Source organism: Pseudopodoces humilis, chromosome 6 (genome assembly GCF_049639895.1).
Source record: "Pseudopodoces humilis isolate 2021_Gansu_Grassland_sample_001 chromosome 6, ASM4963989v1, whole genome shotgun sequence".
Classification (NCBI taxonomy): domain Eukaryota; kingdom Metazoa; phylum Chordata; class Aves; order Passeriformes; family Paridae; genus Pseudopodoces; species Pseudopodoces humilis.
The window spans coordinates 42,500,240-42,521,502 of NC_142205.1; the positions used below are offsets into that span (position 1 = coordinate 42,500,240).

At 44.4% G+C, this 21,263-nt stretch overlaps 1 protein-coding gene across 7 annotated transcripts; it reads right to left on the reverse strand.

Annotated features, from left to right (window-relative positions):
• Positions 1 to 788: 788 nt before the first annotated feature.
• Positions 789 to 20,109, reverse strand: LOC102104379 (toll-like receptor 2 type-1). 7 transcript variants are annotated; one of them, XM_014260837.2, is made up of 4 exons: positions 20,001 to 20,109; positions 8,177 to 8,460; positions 5,336 to 5,407; positions 789 to 3,540 (listed from the first exon to the last, which is right to left on the reverse strand). In XM_014260837.2, the coding sequence occupies exon 4, from the start codon at positions 3,534 to 3,536 to the stop codon at positions 1,155 to 1,157; it is 2,382 nt and encodes a 793-aa protein (XP_014116312.2). In that variant the 5' UTR covers positions 3,537 to 3,540; positions 5,336 to 5,407; positions 8,177 to 8,460; positions 20,001 to 20,109; the 3' UTR covers positions 789 to 1,154. The 7 variants fall into 7 exon arrangements, with proteins under 7 accessions (XP_014116312.2, XP_087913125.1, XP_087913127.1 ...); XM_088056999.1 differs by having other exon boundaries at positions 5,336 to 5,698; XM_088057001.1 differs by lacking the exon at positions 20,001 to 20,109 and adding an exon at positions 19,606 to 19,677 and having other exon boundaries at positions 5,336 to 5,698.
• Positions 20,110 to 21,263: the final 1,154 nt, after the last annotated feature.

A 21,263-nucleotide genomic window follows, 5' to 3' on the forward strand; every position in this document is an offset into this window, starting at 1 on the left:
TTATCTCATGTAGACACATGTAAACACACACATACACAGGAGTGTGAATAGATACATATTTACAAAAGTCCATATACACACACACATATATATATATATATATGTATATATGTACAAGAAGATGAAGATGTATAAATATAGCAACAGACAAGGTATAGAAATTTTGCTATTTTCAAATAGCCCATCTGCCAAGGTTTTAGTATTTCACTATAAAATAATTTCATGGTTAAAACTTAATCAAGACCTACTCTTCTGTACTTAAACTCCAGCAAAACAAGCAAAGGGGAACATGAAAATGTTGAGTTAGAGAAAACACACAACTTAATCCCCTCAGAGACAATTTCATGTTCCCATAAGAACCTCTAAAACCCAAGAAATCCAAGCACTCAGCATGGGACTAACTACCTTAATATAAACATCTACCTGCTTGTTTAGACTCCCTTTGCAATCAGTGAAGAGCAATATGTAATTCTGGGAGATACCTCACACTGAAGCAGAGAGATGAACTGCCTCTTATCCCTGTGATTTCCTTCACTGACTACAAAGGAAGATAAGTAGAGCTGTAAGAGGTGCATGGCCCAGTGATTACATAAATATGCTCTGCAAAGTAGAAGAACAAAACCAAGAACTGAGCCAGTCTACAACACCATCTAGTCCATGCATTAGAAACACAGTCTCACACCCAAAAATAGAAGGCTTCACCTATTTCTGTGGGTGGGTAGAAAGGAAATGGTGGAGATCATGAAGACACAAACAAGCATTCCCAGGAAGAAATGGACACAGGGAAATACTGATTGAAGCCCATGGCTTTTAATTTTATTTGCAAATTACAACGGCATTGTTAGAAACTAGTTGGGATAATAGTAACAAGAGTAAAAAGTACAGAAATACCTCACCCTCAGTAAAATGTATTTAAAGTCCAACACGGTTTCCAAATATCATAGTTATTGGCAGGGGCTTTTAAAGACCAGAGTATCAAAACACTGGAAAGCCTAAAACGGGTCTTTTCCAGTTGGTAAAATCGCAATTATCCCTATACACAACAAAGCTAGTTGCAGTTACAAAGAAAAATAAGAAAGAAAATATTCCAGGCAGCAAGAAACAGTGTAATACGGCCTTTTGTGGAAATATGTAGAAATGGGGGCTGTTGACTTCTATGACTTCAAGGCTCCTTTCAGGTTTTCCCAAAAGATCTGCTGCTGCTCTTCCCCAGCAGGCCACTCCAGGTAAGTCTTTGTGTTCATGATCTTCCGCAGCTTGCAGAATCTCTTGGGAATCGCTTTGCTCTGGATGGGCTCCAGGAGGACAAGAATCGCCGCGTCGTTGTTCTCATCAAAGAGGCGGAAATGCGAGAAGTCCAGCTCGTATTTGCACCACTCGCTCTGCACAAAGTGCTCGGACAGCACAAAGAGCGTTTTGTGGCTCTTCTCAATGGAGTCGATGATGTTGTCCACAATCCACTTCCCAGGCACAAAGTCCCGCTTGTGCAGGCAGAGCCGGAAGGGAGGGCAGGCCTGCTCCAGCTCCCGCACCATGGTGTTCTCCACCCAGTCGGAGTCGTTCTCGCTGTAGGAGACAAAAGCGTCGTAGCAGACGTCCTTTGGCGGGGCGCGCTTGGGCTTCCGCTTGGCTTGCAGCCACGCCCACGTCATCCGCAGGTACCAGACCACGTGGTACTTGTAGCCGACGGCCACCAGCAGCAGGATCACCAGGAACACCAGCACGCAGATCAACGACACCACCAGGGACCTGTGGCACTCCATCAGGGACAGGTGCAGAGCGCCAACCTGCGCCCCTCTCACCGCCAGCGGAGAGTCACACACGTACTTGTCCGGCCACCCCACCAGCACCTGGCCTATCCCGGCTTCGTGCTGGACAAAGGAGAGGAACTCACAGGAGCAGATGAAGTTGTTGTCACTGGCATCCAGCAGCTCCATTCTCCTGAACGACTCAAACTCCTCCTTGGAGAAACTGTTCAGCTTGTTTCTTCTGACGGACAAGGCCACTAAATTTGGAATGGGTGCAGCACCCGGCAGGGCCTTCAGCTGGTTTCTTGTGAGGTACAGCTCTTTCAGAAGTGGGAGCTGCAGTCCAAACTCCTTCAGGTTGTTTCCACTAACATCCAAAACTTCCAGCGTTTCAGGAATGCAGCTTGTTACTTTAGGAATTTGAGTGCTGGACAGATTTAAATATTTCAGGTTTTCTGGCCATTTACACGCATCTGGAATCTCACCAAAATTATTTTGGCTAATATCAAGATTATTCAAATTGGGTAGACGAGATGTATACTTTGCAGTCTCTTCCAGAGATTTTAGAGAGTTCTGACTTAGATTTAAAGTTTGCAATGAAGGCCAGGAACCTCTACAGATTGTCTCATTTAAACGCTTATTTACAAGCAAATTATCATGAAAGTCCAGATACAGAAGTGATGAAAAATGTCTTGCAAGTTTGCATGGCACCATGAAGACATTAGAGCTTGCAATAGTGAGTCTTTTTAGATTGTTTATTTGTGACTCCATGCCTTCCAGGTCAAAAAACAAATGAAAATTCTGAATCATTATCTTTATTATTGTTACTGTTTCAACAAAATTTTCCCCACTCTTTGCAATTTCGTCAGTGTTCCATATTCCTTTCCCCTCAAGCACACAATTGATTGCCTCTAACTGTCTTAAAGAGGTGATTTCCTTCAGTAACACTATTGCTTGGCTAATCGTTTGATCTGTGAAGAAAGCTTCCTTAACCGTAAGTTTTTGTAACCTAAAAGGATATGTAGAATTCTGCACCAAGCTTTTTTTTTCAACTGGTAATTTGATTTCTGTCACTTCCAGCCAAGTGACAGAGTGCAGAAGGTCCCTAACAATTTCTGAGTATATATTACTATCTTTTAGGTTTATGATCATGTGATTTATCTCCTTAATTGATTTCAAACTTCCCTCCTCGTACTGACTGAGATTGCTGCCATCAATCCACAACCTGTGCAGAAACTCAATGCCCTCAAAGTTCCCTTGCCTTATCACGGAGAGCTGCGGGCTGCCCAGGTGGAGAGAACTCAGGTTCCTCAGGCTAGAAAAGGGGGAGCTCTGTCCCAGGTCTCTGTAGGAATTGCCTTGAAGGTAGAGGTGCTGGAGTGAAAAAAGGTGCCCAAACCACATAGGGGACAAGTGAGCCAAGCTGTTATTTGATAAGTCCAAGAGCTCCAGTTTTGCCAGGGACTGGAAGGAGTCCTCATCTATGGAGCTGATTTCGTTGGACTGCAGCAGCAGGGCTCTCAGGTTCACAGCCTGCTGCAGGTCCTGGGATTGGATGCGCTTTATCCTGTTGTGGGCCAGGTTTAACACTGTGATTTTGGCCGTGAGCCCAGGGGGAATGAAGGCCAAGCTCATGGAGGAGCAGTGGCAAAGCTGACTGGCACCGCATGAAGGACAAGCCTGCTTCAGTGCTTGCTGTTCGGAGAGGTTTGCAGCTAAGACCATGTAGATGGCCAACGCTTGCCAGGTGTGCATAGTTCTTGATTTGTGTTTTGCTTGGAAGGACATTTTGCTGTAGGAAACGAAGAACAGAAGGTAGGGTTGAATATTAATTTTGAACAGCAGCTGAAAACTCTTGAAATCCTGCACCATGTTACTCGTAATCTAGGATTACTTTTTTTAAAAATGTTATTCTGTGATGTCAGTCTTCCTCTCCTACATGAGCTTCTCAACCCTGTAACCACGGTGTGTTGCTCATCCCTGGAGTACAGCCATATCACTTGTCAAGAGCCACCATGGACCATTCTTAGTGTCCTGGTTTTTTATATGCACATTGGCTATGGCTCTCACCTCTTTCATCTCTTACATTATGTCTCCTCTCAGCAGAAAAGCTACAGCTGGATGTTTCAGCCCCAAGTAGTGGAAGATAGTTAGACCATCAATGATCTGGATGAGGGGATTGAGTGCACATCCAGTTTGCAGACAACACCAAGCTGTGTGGGAATGTTGATCTGCTGAAGGGTAAGGAGGCTCTACAGAGGGATCTGTATTGGATGGATCCATGGCCTGAGGCCAATTGTATAAGACTCAACAAAATGAAGCACCATGTGCTGCACTTGGGTCACAACAACCTCGCCCAGCACCAAATGCTGGGGTCAGAGTGGCTGGAAAGCTGTCCAGCAGAAAAGGATCTGGAGGCACTGGTCAACAGCAGCTGAACACGAGACAGCTGTGCCTAGGTGGCAAAGAAGGCAAATGGCATCCTGGCCTATATCAGCAACAGTGAGAGCAACAGGAGCAGGGCAGTGATTGTCCCCATGTACCTGGCACTGCTGAAGTCACACCTCAAATTCTATGTTCAGTTTTGGGCCTCTCACTTTGAGAAGGACATTCATTGAGGTGTTGGAGTATGTGCAGAGCAGGGCAACAGAGCTGGGGAAGGGTTTATAATGAAAGTCTTAGGAGAACCAGCTGAGGGAGCTATAGTTGTTTAGCCTAGAGGAAAAAGAGGCTCAGAGGGGGACTTTATCACTCTTTACAACTCCCTGAAATGAGGCTGCAGTCAGGTGGGGGTCAGTCTCTTCTCCCAGGTAAGAAGTCATAGGAAAAGAGGAAATGGCTTCAAGTTGCACCAAGGAAGTTTAGATTGGATATTAGGGAAAAAAAAAAAATCACAGAAAGAGCAGTCAAGCACTGGCTAGACAGGCCAAGGAAGTGGTGGAGTCACCATCCCTGGAGGTATTTAAAAGACATGCAGACATGGTGCTTAGGGACATAGTTTAGTGGCAGGCTTGGCAGTATTTGGCTAATGGTTTGACTCAATGGTCTTAAACCAAAGTGATTCTGTAATTCTATGATTACAAACACTCACAGCCTTTGCAGTGTCAGCTGGCCCATTCTGTATGGCTACATGGTGGCAGGCAGAAGCCCAAACAGAGCCTGTTCCCCGCTCTCAGCCCTTCCAGTGGGCTGAGGTTTCCAACGTCACAAACTTTCCTAGAAGAGATCTGGGGGTCCCCTGCATGGAGTCTCACCAGCCTCAGTGCTTCTAAAAGCGGATCTCCTGCCACACCCTTTTGCACACTGTGTAAGCAATTCACGTGCTTTACTGGAAAGGCAGAACAAGCTGATATGCAATGAAGTCTATCAGACTTTTCTGTAAAACAACACCAGTAATCAACGGGAATTGGATGTTACCGCCACCATATAAACAGTGGATGTAATTAGAATAATATTGACTTTAATGTAAAGAAGGGCTGTGTTTCCTGGCACAGGTGCCAAAGAACACTTCAAGTTTGAACCATAAACAATTCCAGATGAACAGTACCCGTAAACCCTGAATAAGCAGAGGTTAAGTACTTACTTACCTTGTGTACACACAATGCTGTGTTTCAGTCTCTTCGTGTGCTGGTCATGGCATCTGAATAGTCACCTCATACCTGCAAGCACAACAAAAGCTGGAAATTTTTGGCAGGTCTGATGAGGTGAGAGTCCCAAAGTAAGAAAATATTTCAGCCTGAAAATATTGTTCTCTTCAAACAAAACTTCATGTTCCAAGTTTCCCAGTGTCCTTTAACTATGCAGCCAGTGAATCATACCAGTTTGCATCTTTTCTCCCTAGTGGTGGCTCCCCTGAGGAAACCATGGCTTCTGAAGAGTCCAGGATCGTCCAGTATTGTATGGGTCACCCTTCAAAATCACATTTCAACCAATTCTAACGTTGCTGCTGACTGGGGACACAAAAATGAGAACAGGTTGTGGTTGAACTCTTCTTTGAGAGATAAAATTTAGTGTCAGTCCCTTCTTTTAGTCAGTCAACTCTCATTGTGGAAAGGCTGATGCAACCATTTTGCGCAAGACATTCTTTCATAATCACTTCCTCCACTATTAAGTGCAGAAATAGTTCCCAGGCAGAACTGCATTTACCTCCCTGTATTCCTACTTTTATACTTTTTGTCTGGTAGGCACTAGGGGTTGTTCACTCTGCTGAGAAACAGAACATCTCAGCACAATCAAATTATGTAAGTTCTGTAAAGTATTGTCAATATATAGAGTGATATATATATTAACTGTTGGAGTCAAATTGTTTAGTCAAGGAGAGTACTATAGAAACACTCAGCATCCTTTAGTCTCCTAGCACACTACAGTCATATGTTGTCAACAGAAAACGAATAAGAATGGGAATTATATTCTGTCTGAAGCACAAGACACAGCCTGAAGCAAAGTATCTCTCTGTAAACATCAAAGGCAATTTTGAGAAAGGAGGTTTGATGGTATTCATTTTAACCTGACTGAAGTAATACACGGTTGGTCAAATAGCCAAGTATGCTGCCTGCATAAAGGGACTACCAGCTCTGAAAGGGAAGCCCATGAAATTCAAACACTAACATTCCTACTGCAGTTACCTTTTTTTTTTTCTGTGTTCAGAAATTGTCACATTTTACCGCCATCTTGCACAAAGAAGTACCTGCCTGAAAGCAGACAGACAGACTGATTCCTGCCACATGTCAGAGGGCCCACACAGCATCTGTGTGATCAAGGGTGGCAAAGTCCACAGAGAGCCCAAACACACCTCATAGCAACCTTCAGTCCCACTGCACTGACATTAGCATTGCACATTAGGTTGAGAGAAAAAGAAATTGAAAGACTGAGATACCCCTGTATTTTCTGTCTACTACAGAGGATAGTTGATAAACATAACATTGTAAAATAGAAAATATAATATAATATAATTAATAGAATATAATTAATATATTAGATTTTAAAAATATATAATAAAAACATAGCAGCTGTGGGGCAGAGCGGAGAAGGGAAATAGTCTTTTAGTGAAAGGATGTCGTCAGCTTCCCCAAAGCTACCTCTTCCCTCTAGCACCTCTCAGCTGAAATGGTTCTTGCTCTTCAATAGGGAAGAATTCAGTTTTCAAAATATTAACTCTGGGTTCAATGAGACTTGCTACTGTATATTTTTGTCTTCAAAATTGTACCTCCCTGATACAATAAAAAAATTTAGTTAATTTGGGAAGAGTTTTGGGGAACAAGACCACGTGCATAATTCAGTGTGAAATGGGCACACCCTTCTGTCTGTTACAGCTTCATCACCATGCATTTGTGGAGAATTGAGGTAGGTACCAGCTGGTTTTTTCAGAAGAAATCACTATCTTCTAACATCCAGACTCAGCCAGCTCTCATCATGGATGGATCTACACTGGGCCAAGTTTCTGGTTTCTCTCAGGAAGAGAGGACTGGTGTGACCATGCCACAGTTCACAAACTAAGCAGTCCATTTCAGCAAGCTGCTTAAAATGCCTAGAAATGGGCGTGGTTGTCAGGGTTTATCACATTATTCAGATTCAGGAAGGTTTGAGGATGTAAAAATGCTCTCCACAAGCTGTTCCACACACAAAGTACCAGTCACCTGTCTCCCAGAGCATTAGCTTTCAAACTGAGCTTCAGCATGGCTCAAAACAATTTTTGAAATCAAAGATTCTGAAGTAGGAGAAAGCTGCTCTCTTTTTAGATGAGAATATTCTTCAACTGCATTTTCTCCAGAGTAACCGCATGTTTAGCCTTGAACAAAGATGCTTTCTTGACCTTGTAGGTGCTTTCTTTCCTCTTCCAAGTTTAAGCCATGATTAACCTTCACCTTTTATGCTGTTTAAAACAAGTCACATGCCTTCACCTACATTACACTTTCCTAAGAGAAGCAAATGCATCTGCAACAAGCCTGTGCTTTTGTAACTGCAGATGTTCCAAGCAAGACACCACACAGGCCTTTACCAGCGGGTGGCTGGGGATAAGATAGAGATGTGGTCATTATTTGTGAAGCTGTCTTGCTTTAAATGTTCCCATTTATCCAACAGCAGCACAAGCAGTACCCAAACTGGGTGTGATGCACTCTTTAAGCACTTCCCGTTCCCAGTCTCTCACGGAAGACTCCTGCAGCCCATCCCCCCTTCCTCTCTTTCCTTCTGTATGTCAGTGTCCACTCTGAGAGCTGCTTGTTGCTTTTCTGCTGAGAAAGGACAAGTGAGCAGTTCAGAAGGGACCCAACCCCAGCAACACCCTGCCCAGATCCCTGCCTCAAAGAAAAAGCAGAAGCAATAGAAAAGGGAGGGAGGCATGAACCCATTGACCAGCCTGTGACACAAGCAGAAAGCACACTTTCCAAATCATTGTAAACAGCACAAAACTACTTCCTCATACTTACCACTGGAAACCAGGGTGTGCCAGCATGTTAGCTTGGCCACAGCAGTAGCAGGCAGGCTGAACCCAGGATACTCTTACCCTAAGTGCCCCCAGAAGAGGATGGCAAGGAAAAGCCAAAAGTCAAATCTGTCCTTGCAGTCTTTGGAGCAGGAGGTATAATACTCATGTAATTGAAAACAGAGTGGCTTGGCATCCATTCATGGTCCTGGGAACAGATTCTTTGCATGCATTCCTGGTGCCTGTGCTTTAATCTGTCTTGCAGTGCTTCAGGTATTCATCTTCAAGCTACAACAAAAAGGTACACGATAACAAAAAAGTAAACCATTTTAACTTTGTTGTGTTCCATATCAAGCCTACCCTGCCAGCTGCTCAATCCCTTAGAACTTCAGACTGAAAGTTTAAATGCAAAGGTTACCCATTACCTTTGTTTTCTTTCTGGGCAATCCTCACCCTGCAGTTGTGGCAGAGCATAATGATATATAAGTGGTTAGTCATTCAGCAGCCAGCCTACAGCACTGCCTCTGCCAAGGAAGCAGAGTCGTGGATTTATTTTTGTCATATCCTTTCCGAAAGCATTCAGTGAGAAAACACAACACTGATTTGCTACCTTAACTGAGGAGTATCTTGCAGGGAAGTTTGCAGGCTAAGACATCAAAGCTTATCTTAATGATATGGAAAGTTTAATTTTTCTAGAATAATTTTAACAGCATGACTCAACAAGAGAAAATATGTAATTTCTGCCAAAGTATTTTTGATGAGTTCTTGACTTCCAAGGAAACTGCACCAACAGGAAACAGCCTACATGGACAACACAGCTCCTTTCTTACTTGTTCCTTTAGGTACAGTGAAAAATCTTTTTTCTGACAGGAATACTAGGATACACAGCAAATACATATTTTCCAGCAATACACAGTAAAAAAGGCACATTTTGATACCCTATTCTGACGATGACCGTGCTAAGCACACAAAATCCTGTTATCACCATACAGCACCATACAAATTTATTACTCCAAGATGAGAACTCTGAGGCAGCTCACATGGAACAGGTCCCCCCAGACATTGCTGCTTGTTCCCCCAGCCTGCATGGGGCTGGACACCAGTCAAGTGCGCTGATGAGTAGCTCAGCCACACACAAATGCTGGACATACAGGGGGGACAATGGGACCCATGTCTGGCATGAGGCTTCCTGGCATGCTGCAGAGAGAAAGGCAAAATATAAAGTTGATACCAGCAACTGATGATCTCCCTTGATGCACATGTGGGAGAGGTTTGTCTGGAAGTATATCTGGTTGAGTACAACTTCCTTGAGCACCTCCCAGAGCTTCCTGAATCCCTGTGAAAGGGGGATCTTCAGCTCCCAGAGAAGATGTGGGGATGGGAACCATACATGGAGAGAGGTGTCCAAAACCCAAGCTGCTCAGAGCAGCCCTGACCTCAGCTTTTCTGACAGACCAGCTTGGCTACACCAGCCCTTTTACATGCCATATTCACAACCCTGGACCTCCACAGATGTGCCAGAGGGAGAGCCTACTCAGGTTGCAGGACTCAGAAACCTGAAACATACACATGGTATTGGACCTCAGAGTTCAGTACTTGGGCAGATAGGCTCCCAGCTCACTGCCCCGGGGATACATCCCCTAAAAACTGACATAATCTGGAAATCATATTTTCTTTTAGAATATTTTCTACAATTTTCAAAATGTTAACTGGTTCAGCATTATCAAAGTACAAAGCTGGTCCTTAAGTTTTTTTAGAGATCTTCAGGAAATACTTCTGTGTAGCTTTCCCAAGTACCACTCACGGAGTATTTTGAAGGACTTTTTTCTTTGCTCCATATCTATCTCACTCTTGTTTTTCTCAGTTTGCTTTGCTGTATCCCAGACTATATGACAGAGATAATTTCTTACAGGCTGCCCAGAATGGTATTTGGACATCTAAGCCACATTTCCAGTTTTTAAAAAAAGACATGCCATTCCTGTTTCCAAACAAGGATTTTGTAGGTTTTTGGACAGAGCCACAAACACCTATGGCTATAGGTTCCCAGCACAGGCTGCACTACCAGGGAGGCAGGCTCAGGAAGAAAGAGGAATGGGACCTCTTATGCTCACTGTTTGGACAGCTTCTGCTTCATTTCATCTCACCAGGAGAGAAAATACCCTGTCACAGCCCACCGGGTGCAAGTCATCACTGGCAGGCTGTTGTGAGGAAGTCAGGGTTTAACATCCTGGCACTGGAATTTCCCATAAGGAGGAAAAACGCTTCGCTCAGCTCCAAGTAAAAGGTCCTTCAAGAGAGGCTGAGCAAAGGGACATGCATGTTGCTGCATTCCAGAGTGGGAAGGTCCAGCAAACCTTGTCTTGCCTCATTCAAAGGAATGCATGGACATTTTTTGTACTTATGCATATCTAGTGCTAATAGGCTGAAAAAAGTGTTTTATTTTTCCTGTTTTGTTTTGAGTTTTTGTTTCTTGGAGGTTTTTTAATGGAAGGGAAACATTCCTGGGACTAGGACCAAGTCATTGCAGACCCAGCTAGAGTTTGTTTCCTGTATGGAGGTAGAAAGCACTTTGCTGGGATGAAGAGATACATATTTAACTGCTTGTTATACAATAGAAAAAAAATTGTGTTTAACAGTTGGGCAAGAATCTGAGCAGGATATGATCATTATCAAGTACCATAAAAAAACCAAGATTTTTGTATTTGTTCCAAAACAGAGAATGTCAGGATGTATTTTTTACAGGTAGTTCAGGCTTTGCATTCAGCTGCTGACTCCCTCTGTATCTGATACCATAAAATATTTCAGACATGACAGTGGATTTCAGGAAGAGAAAACTAGTCAATTCCAAATCTATTTTTCTCAGCTATTCAAGACCTCAGAAGTTCTGTCTTGAGCATAGGTGCTTTTCTGTTTTATAGCCTATCAAAAGTCCACATTTTTTAAAAATACTGAAGTATCTAAGGTACTGTTTCCTAGAGTTTCTTCACTCACTGGAAAAATAACATGTTTTGTGAATCTCTTGCAGGGATTGTTTCTATTGTCCTCTTTTGCAACTGTATAATTTTTTAAACAAACTTTTTAGAAGCTTGACTTCATCCGAGCCATAAACATGCATGAAAACATAATTTTTTCTGAAAATTAGAAGCCTGATCATAAAAAGATGTCAGTAAGTATTTTAAAAGTGTGTGTGGTTTCTGATAGAGCCACCAAACCATCTTCAAATAATAGGTTATTTCCAGTGTTGGACCATTCTCTGACTTTCTGAATTTGAATATGATTGTAGACACACAGCCCAAGATGATTTTCAAGCACACACTCAGCTATTTCAATCATTCCTTCTAAATTATCCTCAGATTGCATTTCTTGGTCTTCTGTAAGTTTTCTTGACTGTAACAGTACCAGTTTAGTAATGACAGATTCAGAAAAGACCATGTCACTTGTGCCTGCACTGCCAGATGCCTTTCTGTCTTTATCACAGGATCTACAGAAAGAAACACACCAAACCAGATAATCAACCTCAAAACTAAGGCATTTTCTACAGCTGTGAAATACCTGTATTTACAAACTTTGAGCTGAATGCCTCTCTAGCATCCCAAGTTACATGGATGTGCCAGGAAGAGCATGGGAGTGCCATGCAATGCAAGAGAGGGTTGTAGCAATGCCAAAAAAAGACTCATGTACATCTCAGTAAGTACAGAAAGTATGGTAACTCATGCTTTCAATTAACTTGCTCTGCATTTCACAGCTTTTGGACTGAAGAGTTGTCAAAGGAAGAGGAATCAAAGAAAATATAGGTAAAAAGCCAGCAAACAACATCCAAACTCCATCTCCGTAGCTGAAACTACATAGCTCCATAGCCAGATCTCCGTTGGTCTGAAGTAAAGGATCAGAGTAAGCTGGCTGAGAGATAGCCATACCATAATAGAATTTATCTACCTTACATCTGCTCTACCAGGGGAAAGACCATCAAATTAGATGCAGTATCCTACCTTGTATCAATCTGGTGATACTCCTTCAACACTTAACTCACCATGAAGTTTCCACCTGTGGGCAGAAGATCTTTGTTTCTTTGGGTCTTACTATATAGTATCTACCCAGCAGACTGGCCGCCTGGTTTGTTTACAGCTTATAATTTACACATACATTTACAGCATAAATATTCTTTTCTATTTATAGAAATTATGTTATATTTACACTTCTTTCATGTGCTATTTTTATGACATAATTTAAAATTAATTTCCTGAATGTTCCATGATTAATAGTGTCAAGAAATTTCTCTAAAATCTGTTCTTTAGAGTACTTTATTTCTCTGGGATTCATTCCTTGAACTCTTTGTTCCCAGTTCACATCTGGGACCGAAAGGCCAGGCAGAACATACTGAGATGTGCAACCCTCTGTTGAGAGGCATCTTTCTTTGTAATCTCTCTGGTATTTCCATGTTTGCCTGTGACAGTGTCCTCTCTGATATTTGCAAGATCTTCCAGCTGAACAGAATTTTTCAAGAGTCACTAACAAAAATGCAATGAGTAATGGGAGAAGGGATGGATAAAGTAAAGGTTGGCCAGATTATTCTCCCCTACTGTTCAGTGGTCTAAACTTTTCTGTAAAATAAGTATTTCTCACACTTCTTGTGATGAAGCACAGCCTGTGAATGAGTTTGGCTTGTTCCCTGTTTCTGCAGGTGGAGAAATCCTGCCTCCAGGCTGGGCAGCCCTTTCCTTTTCAGGGGGAACTCAGCAAGGAGCTGGCAAGCTGGTTTGCTGGACAAGAAATCCATGAGCTCATAACTTCTCACTGTGTAACAGGACAACATTGATACCAGTAACTCAGTCAGGGTGAGTCAGGTCTGCAACTGGATTAAGGGAGAAGGGAACGTTTCCATCAGTTTTGGCTCCTTATGTCGAAACAGCTTGCCATCTGTGAAGGAACTGCTTTGTGCTCCCCTCTGCTTTTTACTCCTTGCAGGAAGGCCCCAAATAAATTCCCCATCCCCCAGGAATGCCACCAGTCATAAAATAATCCCTCTCCAATTGCTCTCCCTAACTCTGGCACAATGACGACTGCACACTCTGCCAGAGTTAACAAGCAGACACATTAATCCCTCCTCTTGCTAGAGAGTCATTCCAGACCTGCCTCAGCTTTCTGTCAGTCGCTGTGCATGGAGGCAGGTTTTTTTCCAGAATGATTTTTTTCCAGGATGACAAGCATATTTGCCAGAGAATGCCAAGTGTGCACCTAATCTGAAATGACTGAAGCCTTTGGAGGCATGGGACCAGCTGTGCCGTGAGGCTGCCTCTTTCATTTGCAATTTTTCATTTGTGTGGTTTACTTTGGCTGCTCGTCTTTGGTAAACATTGTACAACACTGAAACCAGGTAATGCCCAAAATAAAGAAACGGATGATGATTAATAGATTAATTTTGCTTTGTCTTTCCAAGGATCTGCCTTACTCAGATCAGGTTCTTACCATCCAAAGAGGAGTAAAACCTCCCTGGTAACCTATCAGGCGTGAAGGACACCTCTAGCAGGGAAGGAAGGGATAGGGAAGCTGCTGGTCTCATGCAACCATGCTAGGACCGGCTCACCAGGCCTTTGGAAATCACAGGCAGAACAAGAGCCTCACCCAGCTGCCCTGGAGGCATGGAGAAGTGGCAAGCCCATGGTGCCTCAAAGCTGGTTTGTCCTAAAAAGCTTCTCACACCAGAGTTCAGCCACGGGTTTTCCTTCCTCTCCAACCTTTGCTTTTCCCTGTGACTTCTGGTGTGCAAGAAAACAACTTTGTAGATAAAGCCACACCTTTAGCAGTGCAGGTACTCTGCAATTAGATGAACTCCTAACACATTTTAGAGGGAAAATCAGATAGTGAACTTACTGAGGCACTGCAGGGCCACCTGTCGAGGAGCTGGGCTTGTTTGTTCTCTCTTCCAGGGTGGAAAGTCAGAAGGGCAACAAGATCCTCTAATTCCCAGTCCCCACCAGTGGAGAAGCAGCTGAGAGATGGGTCCCTACAATTGCATACATACAATCTACCCTATACATTTGCAGGCAGCAGGAGAGGACTGCTCCTGCACACAGAGGACTGGCTTTGCCTGGCTCTGGGAGGGTGTAACCCTCTGTTCAAGAGTCCTGTGGCAGGAGGAAATCACTGAGATAAGCTGCCACCACTGCTCCTTTTCCTGCAATAAGCAGGACAATAAGGACACTCAGGGAAGACTTTTGCTCCAGTTTCATAGCAGAGAGAGGGAATTTTTTTTTATGGACTCCCTAAACCTCTGTAAATGCTGCTACAACTGAGATACAGAACAAAAGGAGTGCTTCTCCTGGACAAGCTTTCTGAAGGAGGCAGGTGATTAGGAACTGGATTTAGCCTTGCAGAAAATGTGGGCAAAGAAGACACGAGTGAGTGCCTAACCACAGGATACTGTCAAGAGATGGATGATATTGTCAGAGTACCAGCTGTGCTGAGACATCCTGAGCACACTCAGAAGCAGACACAGAAATCCAACAGGAATTATGGTAATCGAACTCCAGGGTCTCCAGATATCAATGTTGGTTGAATATGGCACGTCCAAGAATCAAAAGCTAAACACTGATGTGTCTAAAGAGGCAGCAGGATCCCAAATTTTGCTCAAGTCTCTCTCTTGCTTGTCACTGTGGTAGGACTGATTTCTAATTCTTAAAACTCTGCACAAATGTCACTAACTGTGACTTGCTGATATATCTACTGTAACCTACACCTACCTACCAGAAGAGAGCTGACATTCTTTCCTTCTCTCTTTGTTTCAGGAGATACATTAAAGTCTAATGGCTAAGATGAAATTCAAGGAAAAAAAATCCCTGCTACAGACTTTTTGCATAATTTTCTGAGGTGACCTTGACATTCAGTTTCATACACAGAAGCTTCAACTCCAGGCTGTTTTGATGGGGAATGCAGGGAAGGGGTACCATTACCAGATCCAGAGATTTCTCAAGTGTGCTTATATTTCCATCTCCACTGCCAAAAATATTCTTTTTAATCAAGCTAAGTAAAAGGTTAGACTTTTTAAGAACAACGATTCATGTAACACACAAACCAGGGAAACAAAAGAGAAGCCCATGTCCTGGGAAGGCAAGTTTCAGTGCGGTAAAAGGGGCGAAAGAGTCCCAGCACACACAGCAGCACTCCCCAGCCTCTCCCCTGGCAGAGTTTGGCTCTCAGAGCAGAACAGCAAGGCACCAGAGAGAGACAGACTGTAAACCAGCATGCAGTGTTTGCAGAAAGCAGAAGCAGCTGTTGTGCAGACAAACTAATCAAAGTCAGCATCTTGCACAAGGGCAAGCATTAGCTCAACTGTAACTCCACAGTGTGGACTCTGAAAGGTTTATTCCAGCCTGTGACAAATGGTATCCTCTGCCATCAGAAAAAATTGTACAGCTGAGGCTTTTTTTTGGAGTTTGCAGCAGCTGGCACACAACATTTCCACCTGCTGCTAGGCAGTGCTGCAGTTCCCGTGGGTTCAGTCATCTTAGACATCATATATACAACCCGTCTGAGAGACTGTGCTGCAGTGCAGAGCCTGCTTGTGCACATCTGTGTTGGGCATGCTATAGTCTGTCTTCTCCCTGTATTCTTCTAAGAGCTAATACAGATACATATGAGTAAGCAGACTGATAAACAGCAGTAGATGCTGACAGACACTTAAGAAGACCTGGGAGGCTCCAGAGGCTTCCTACTCCTTCCTCTCAGGAAATGCTTCCTAACCAGGCTCTCTCTCAGATCCCAGACTTGCAGACTTCTCTTAATACCTGAAGCATGTTTGAGACAACACTGGGTCCACAGTAGTAGTAATAAAAATAATAATAAAAAAAACCCAACCAGAGCAGTCATTAGGCATTATTCACTGCAGGAGTACAAGGGGGAATTTGAAATTGGCAAGTCAGTCCCATTGCTGTAAGGATATATTTGGTCTATCATCTATTAGAACACATGGCTGTGTATGCCTGGCAACAGCTTTAAAGTTGCTATTTTGATCTTTGCTAAGATAAAACTGTAATATTTTGTAGGCATTTGAGAACATGAGTTACTGGACTAGTTAAAAACCACTTGACCACTTGGAATTGATGCCATCTGTTTCCTATTTTTATTCATAGAAATCAGTACTCAGTTTTTTGAGGGCTTCTCTAACAAATTCTCTGTATGAAATATGAATGATGCTCTTGCCAAGACAGCTAAACTTCTGCTTGACAGGTTCTCTGATGGGGCTGTTCAACTAACATAGGACTACTCAGACAAGAGGAAGCAAGGAGAAGGACAAAACAAAGGCCATGTCCTTTTACTCACCCATCAAATTAGCTCTTCAGAAAGAATAATATTGTCCTGGTTAAATTTTCCTATTACAGGAAATGACACATGAGGTTCTTGCAGCCAAAATCAAACCTGCAACTTACTGAGCATCAGTCACATCTGCCATTCTGGAAGATGCACCCAGGCTTACATTTTACTAAGGAAACTAATAAAAAAGAGTAAACAAATATTTCACTTAAGAATTGTGAAGCATTTGTATAAGCCATTATTTGGTCCTCAACTAATTGCAATTTATCAGTACTTAAACAGAACTGTTATTAAAAACCTTTCAAGTAAATAGAAATGTTACTTTCTTAAAACAAGTCCTAACAAACCCTCCACCAAACAGTGACTATGCAGGTCATCCATAAAAGGCACAAAGATACCTCTCCTTAATGCTATTGTGAATTAAGGGCAATCTCAAGTTGCACATTACTGTGAGGTATCAAACTGGGTCATGAAATTCACCTGCTACAAAAGAAACTCAATGTTGCCTGTGAACTTCACTCAGAAGGCAGAAGTACTTACAGACAAGAAAAGTTTGTGTCACTGTGAGCTAAGCAGGCTGTCCACCCCCAGGGATTTCCATCAGGTCTTTGTGTCCCAAGTTTCTGCTTGCCATCAGGAGCATCCCACCTTGCCAGCCACAGATGGCTCAGGCCAGGCCATGCCGAGCTGTGATGCTCCAGACTGCAATCAAAAGCAAAAGCAAACCCTGCAAGCTGAGACAGGGAGATCAGCTGCACTTGCTGTGAGGTGTGAGTGGTGAAAGTGATAGCAAAGTGTCAGGAGAAAATGGCTCAGCCACATCTGTGCTCACCAGAGGGCCCATGTGGGAAAATTAGACAGCTGAGCTTTGATTAAGCAAATGACATCTATGGTCTGATTTCTAGCAACCCTGGAAAGTGCAGTGCATTACAGGGACATACAGATGGGAAAAACTGAAATCTGGTATGCATTTGGCAAATGCCCAAACTGTACACCGTGCTAACAGGGAGAGCCTGAAATAAAGTACAGTGAATGCCCCATGTCCTTAGCCAACAGGCGGGACTGGAAGGTGCCTAATTGAAGCTAATAACCAAAGGAAGAAGACAATCTGGGATTAAGCAGAGGCTTTTACCAACAGTGGTAATCTCCTCTTGTTAACAGCTGCTTGCTTGTCCGCAGAGGGACTGATTGACTTGCAGGCAGCTCTGGAAAGAGCTGATCAGTATGAAACTCCCACTGAGCTCCAGAAGCCATTCACACCACAGACTGTGGGTTACGTGGCTGAGAAGTGTGGTGGAAATCGAGGAGGAGCAAGTGCTTCCCACTATGGTTTGGAAACAGGGCAGCAATGAGGTAATTTTCCATTCCCTCACAAGTGTCATGTGCCCTGTCCAGGACGTGCACGTGCCATCGTGAGATGAGGTGGGGGCAGAATGAGCCAGCCTGCCTGCAAGCAGCTGGAGGAACACTGCTGGCATGCTGCCTTTCTCATGTGAATGCAGCTGATAAGAGAGGAAACAGCTCCACTGTCTCACAGGTCTAAGGAGAGTGGCGGGAATGGTACAGCATTTCCTGACATTTCTGCAAACTTCCCTTATCATCTTCAACATCTGGTTTGCACTGTTCAGCATCTCCTACACCACACTGCACATCACCTTTCATCTAACAAGGCTGTGTTCAGTGAATGAAGTGAAACATTTTTCACACTAAATCAGAACCAGATATGGTAGCAGGTTCTTGTAAGGCATTGATGGACAAGTGCACTGCTGCAGCACCCCAGCACTGCATGAAAATGTTATTTACGATTTTGAAATAGCCCTACACTATTATTGATTATTATTTCTAATACTGAAATAGCACCTGCTGACACCCAGCCCAGGGAAGGCAGCTCACCTTCTACGTTGCTGTCTCTGAGAGCTGGAGCAGGGTCCAAGCATAGGCTCCCTGCACATCTGTGCTAACAAAGACGTGTGAAAGCATTAGCTTTCCTTCACAAATTGTACATCCAGTCAAAATTAAAACTAAATGGCTCCTAGCAAATGGAGCATTTTTCCAGAGTGGCTGGAGAAGAGGTCTGTCAAATACAGCCTGTCAGCCCATGGGTTCAGCAGTCATAGCCCAGAACATGGCAGGCACAGTCATGGGTATGATCTGTTGCCTTCTCAAAATCCCTGCAGAAGAGCTGAGTTTACTGAAGAGGATGGGGCCTTTTTGGTCACTCATGAGGGTAACATTGTACTTCCAAGAGATGCATACACTTGTGCTCAGTTTCAAGCCAAGCCTGGCTGCTGGCAATTTAGCTGACAGCTAAAATAGTGACTAAATAACCAGTTCATGTTAGATGAGAAGCTAGTCCACAAAAGCCAGAGAAGTTCATCTGGCACTAGTTTGTACACTGGGCAGGTCCTGCATCACAAGCCAGCATGGTCTCTGCATGTGCAGGCTGCTGGCAGCCTCCAAGCAATAAAATCTGCAGAGAGGTGCAGGGGGCCATATGGAATCACCCAGACCTCCATTGCCTCTAAACTAGACTGCTAAAACCCCAAACCCTAGCCCAGGAGTAACTCCCACATACAACCAGGAGAAAAATCCTTCAGAGCGATCCCAGGGGTAAAGTTGTTTGAGGGACTGTGCTGCTGCTGTTGCTGAAGAACTCAGTAGGAAAGGAAATACAGCAGAGCAGAAAAAGTGAGCTGCACAGTGTGTGGCCCACATTTACAAAAGAGGTGCTTTTGTCAAGCTGGCACAGACAAGACAGATTTTGCAGGGAAATCCACATTGAAGATGGAAGAGGGAACAGCAAGATTCAGCTCGCAGCAGGCCAGGAGTGCCTACATCCACACATCAGTAGTGAGCTGCAGAGGTGGGTGCAAGCCCCCAGGACCTCAGATACAATACCACCTTATAGAGCTGGAATGACAAATCCTCTCCCCTGCTCTGTTCTGTCATTTGCTCAAAAGAGCAGAGCAGAGCTCACCCACTGTCTTCCACTCCTCCGCATCCCTCAGCTTGCAGAGACAGGAATCGTCACTGGGACTTGCCCAGCAAAGCCTCTTCCAGTGCAGGATGGGGCAACTGCTCCAAGCAACACCAGGGACCTCCTTCTCCCGCTGGGACACCAACCTCTGTCAGAAAGGCAGGGTGAGTTGCCATAGGAACAGGGTAGGGCCACGGCAGCACGGTAGTCCTGGGGAGACAGTGAGCCTTTGCTCCACCCAGAGTACTGCAGACCTGATAAGCCCTGCCCTGAGCCTTTTTCTCCATAGAAGTGGTCAGAGAGACTGAACAACAGGACAGGGCAATCAAAGGCAGAAGTAAAACGTGCCCATGGTGACAGGGAAGTGCCACTGTGCACTTCTTCCTGTAATTGCTGAAAGCACAGCAAGTATGTGAAAAGGGCAAAAGCAGAGGGAGGTGACTCAGTGACTAAGAAAAATAAACAATTGTGTTTCACAAGGATGAAAGTGAAGAAAACAAATGCCATAAAGGAAAAACCAACCTATCAGCCAGGAGCTCACCTGGTAGGACGGCTCTGCAGGGACCTGTGGTGCTGTGAAAGCCACGACTTCCCAGGAGTCACCAAGGCTTCTCCAGAGGCGGAAAGAAGTTGGGTGGTGGAGCTGCAGGCACTGTCAGCCCTAGTGTAAGTGGTGGAAACCTCCCCTGCTTCCTCCCCTTCCGCTCTCTTCAGAAGATTAAGTTAACAGCTCTCCAATGAACTCATCTGCCCCCCGGCAATCAGATCTCTCACCTGCCCTCTGAGCTTTTCAGGCTCATTCTGCCAGCGTTGCTGCTTGCTAGTCCTGGCTTCTTCGAGCTGCTGGAGCAGTAGTGCTGCACACCCAGATCCACCTGCAACAGCTGCAGGCCACATCTGCCAGTTGCCACCGTGCTTGTGACAAATTCAGATGAGCAAGTAATGATGGTGCTCCTCATTTGGGCCCGACTCAGGGACAGCAGTGTCCCCACAGCTCTGAACCCTGCAGGCGGTACTTGCGGCTTGGCCTAGCCCACCTGTTGCTCCCATGGAGTTCAAACCAGGCTCCCAGGCTGGACCTGTGGCAGCCAGACTGCTGGGCTCTCCAAATCCCACCCTGCAAGTTCAACACTGTACCAGCCCCACCTACCACCAAGAGGGTCCCAGCAGGGCACTGCCCCTCTCTCCTACAGGGAAGCTGCGTTGGATGTTCCCTTTCCCACAGCTCTGCAGCATAATGCTGTGAGGGGCTTGCTGCAGCCCAACAAGGCTAGGGCAGGCAAATGCTCTACCACAGATTCTGGCTTTGTCCAAGTGCTGTCTCTCAGTACCAACCTTCAGGAAATGTGCCAGGAATATTCTCTGGCTCCATAATGGAAATACTGGCCCAAGCAGGAAGGCTTGGCCAATATACCCTGTGAAAATCAAGGACAGTGGTAAGTGGTATCTCCCCAATTCACAATCCACATGTAATCCACAAACCTGCCGGGAGCAGAAAGCAGGGGTGGCGGTCACTTCTTCCCAGTTCTCTCCTTGGGAAAACAGTCAATGCCTGGACACTGTGAAGTGCTCACATGGTGACAGAAGTCAATACTGAATGCCTGGAATTGCACCCATGAGGGTTTTTTCCCCCACTTCATCATCAGCCATTCTAGAGAACTGTGCAAGCTACTGCTCTTTTATACTGGTATTTTTGGTCTTCCCTTTCCAATTTGAAGCATTTCTTTGGTTAACCAAGAAGAACTTTTGCTGAAGTCTCTTAAAACAGTACCAGTTCCAGAGAGATCAATGAAGCTCTGAATGC